Source organism: Manihot esculenta, chromosome 7 (genome assembly GCF_001659605.2).
Source record: "Manihot esculenta cultivar AM560-2 chromosome 7, M.esculenta_v8, whole genome shotgun sequence".
Taxonomy (NCBI): Eukaryota; Viridiplantae; Streptophyta; class Magnoliopsida; order Malpighiales; family Euphorbiaceae; genus Manihot; species Manihot esculenta.
In genome coordinates, this window is record NC_035167.2 from 22,194,622 (window position 1) to 22,197,737 (window position 3,116).

Here is a 3,116-nt window from a genome sequence, read left to right on the forward strand (position 1 = left end):
TAACAGAAATAATCGAAAATTTTAAAATTAAAAATCGAATCAAACCGAAATAAATAAAAAATCGAATCAAAATTATAAATTAATTCGATTTTTACTTGTTGTAGAAAAGTTTTACAGACGCTATTCAGATAGTGTTATGATTGCGTGGTCACATTTTGCTGCTATTAATTATTTAGTTAGCATTAAAGCTAAGATGAATTCATGGCAATATTTCCGGTTGAATTGATGAATGTGGGTCTTTACAAAGCATTTGAAGCCCCCCTCAAATCTTGCCACATACCTCTGAAAGCCTAAAACAGAACTTTCGTCACGAAAGAAAATAAGAAAACTGAAAGTGACGTGAAATACTAGACTAGGGTTAGTTAAAACAGTTAGACAGTTTATACATATAAAGCATATGACATACAAAATTTCAACCAACAGCTGAACAAAGGTTCCTTTTTTATGTGCACACATGCAGGGAAGTTATAGAACCGCCGATTTCTTCTCCATTTTCTACTCCACCTGTCATGTTCCATTGCAAACTTATTCAACGTTTTTTTTTAATACGTTTTAAAAGTAAAATTTATTAATAAAAATAATTTAACAATAAAATAATATAAATAGAATATATATTTTATATAAAGATAATAATTAATTTACCCATTTTTATAGGAGAGTGATCGTATATTTCTCACAGGATGGAGAGGGTACGTATGCAATGTGAGTCAAAGATAAGGACAAGAGCTTAAAACATGTGAAAATATATGCACTCTTGGGTTGCTTACGCCGAATTCAGCTGGTTTATTGGACGACCTGTCGTTTCATGGTATTATTGGCTGTTATCATGTCAGGTTCTACAATTGTCACGTGAAAGTCAAGAAACATATTTCCCTCTTCAATTTATTTTGCTTCCTTAATATTTATTTCAAAGTAATTAATTGGAAACTCTTCATCCTTAATTTTCTTTGGCTTTTAACTTAATTTCTCTGGCAAGGTTGGCCAGTTCCCTCTATTTGACCAAAGAAGATAATTCATTGTTACTGTTTACTGATGGGAAGTCCATACTCCATCTGATTATACTGTTCTAAAATTTCTGTAGACAACGGCTTTCAAAATCCTATATAAACCCCTCAGGCAGTTTCGATTTCCTCACGACTCTCCATATCCCATTCTCTCACTTCACTTCCTCTTCAACATTCTTATCAACCAAACAAGAAATGGCACACACACTTAGCTTTCTTGCTTTCACACTTTTCTCCATTTTCTTAGCTTCATCATCTCCTTCAATTGCAGGATCAGCACAATACAGTGTGCAGAGCTATGGTGCCAAGCCCGATGGCACAACTGACTCAACCAAGGCCTTTCTTGCTGCATGGGCTCAGGTCTGTGGGTCTTCGGAACCTGCATCTCTTTACGTGCCTTCAGGGAGGTTTTCGCTAGGCAAGGTGACCTTTCAGGGTCCCTGCAAGAACAGTGCCATTCTAGTTACTATCGATGGTACCCTTGTGGCTCCATCAGATTATTCGGCTATCGGTCAAGAAAAAAATTGGCTAATGTTCGAGCATGTTGATGGGGTTACTGTTTCCGGCGGTATACTTGACGGTCAAGGCACCGCCTTGTGGTCTTGCAAAGCCTCCAGGAAGAGTTGCCCCAGTGGCGCAACGGTAAGCTCTACAGTTCAAGCACATGATGACTTATGAAAGAAGTGGGTAGTTATAATGCTCTTGTTTTGTATGGTGCAGTCAATAGAATTTTCCAATTCCAATAACATCGAAATCAACGGATTAGCATCACAAGATAGTCAGAAGTTTCATATTGTCATCAACGGATGCAAGAATGTGAAAGTCCATGATGTGAAAGTCTCTGCGGCTGGCAACAGCCCAAACACCGATGGGATTCACGTTGAACAATCTACTGGTGTCACGATCTTGAATTCCAAGATTGGTACAGGTGATGATTGTGTATCAATTGGCCCTGGCACTACTAATTTATGGATCGAAAATGTTGCTTGTGGACCTGGCCATGGAATCAGGTGAAGAAAATTGTTAATTATTTCATACACGAATATATATTATTTTTCATGTTTTCTTACAATAGGTTACTGAGATTTTTCAAAAATGTGATTGTTCCAGCATTGGAAGTTTAGGCAAGGAACTTGAAGAAGATGGAGTGCAATATGTAACTGTTAAGAGTTGTACATTTTCTGGCACTGAAAATGGTGTGAGGATTAAATCTTGGGGCAGACCCAGCAATGGTTTTGCTAGGAACATTCTTTTCCAACATGCTGTTATGACCAATGTCCAAAACCCTATTCTGATTGATCAAAATTATTGTCCTGACGACAAAAATTGTCCTAACCAGGTATCATCTATAACTCTTTGGACAACTAGAACAACAAATCACTAATTATTTTATATGTTGGGCTCCAAATAAATCAATCTACTTGTTGTAATTGGACAGCAATCCGGCATTAAAATTAGTGATGTGACATACCAAGACATCCATGGATCATCAGCAACAGAAGTGGCAGTGAAATTGGACTGTAGCAAAAAGAATCCATGCACTGGGATTGAATTGGAGGATGTGAAACTAACTTACAATAATCGGCCAGCTGAAGCTTCTTGTACTAATGCTGCTGGTACAGTTTCTGGTTTTGTTCAGCCCTCAAGCTGTCTTTAGGAGGGAGGAATGTCTTGTTTCAGGATTTTGAATGACGACAATGCTAGGAGTAAGAAAACTAGCTCATTGAGTCCGTTGAGTTTGGTCTCTGGTTGATTAAATCGGTTTATTGCCCGAGTCTGGCGCTTTTAATTAGGCCCAATTCAGCTTTGTTGGAGCCCGACCCTGCAATGATCTATTGTTTCTATCTCGTTAACTTATTTTGTGAAAAATATTAATCCATTTGTGGCATAATTTTTATCCATTATTTATTTTTTTATATTATAATAATATAAATTAATTATTATAATTTTATTTTATCTTATTTTTAAATTTTTTTAAAATATTTCTTAATATTTTATAAAATTTAATATTTTTAAAATGAGTATAATTAAAAAGTCAATAAAAAAATTATTTTTCTTAATATATGTAAAAAATCAAAGTGAATAAAAATTATAGGATAAAAAAAAGTATTT

At 35.4% G+C, this 3,116-nt stretch overlaps 1 protein-coding gene across 1 annotated transcript; it reads left to right on the top strand.

Moving 5' to 3' along the window:
• Positions 1 to 1,143: 1,143 nt before the first annotated feature.
• On the top strand, positions 1,144 to 2,886 carry LOC110619762 (polygalacturonase). Its single transcript, XM_021763310.1, has 4 exons — positions 1,144 to 1,646; positions 1,725 to 2,014; positions 2,115 to 2,343; positions 2,443 to 2,886. Exons 1-4 carry the CDS (start codon positions 1,200 to 1,202, stop codon positions 2,659 to 2,661), a joined length of 1,185 nt encoding a protein of 394 aa, XP_021619002.1. The 5' UTR covers positions 1,144 to 1,199; the 3' UTR covers positions 2,662 to 2,886.
• Positions 2,887 to 3,116: the final 230 nt, after the last annotated feature.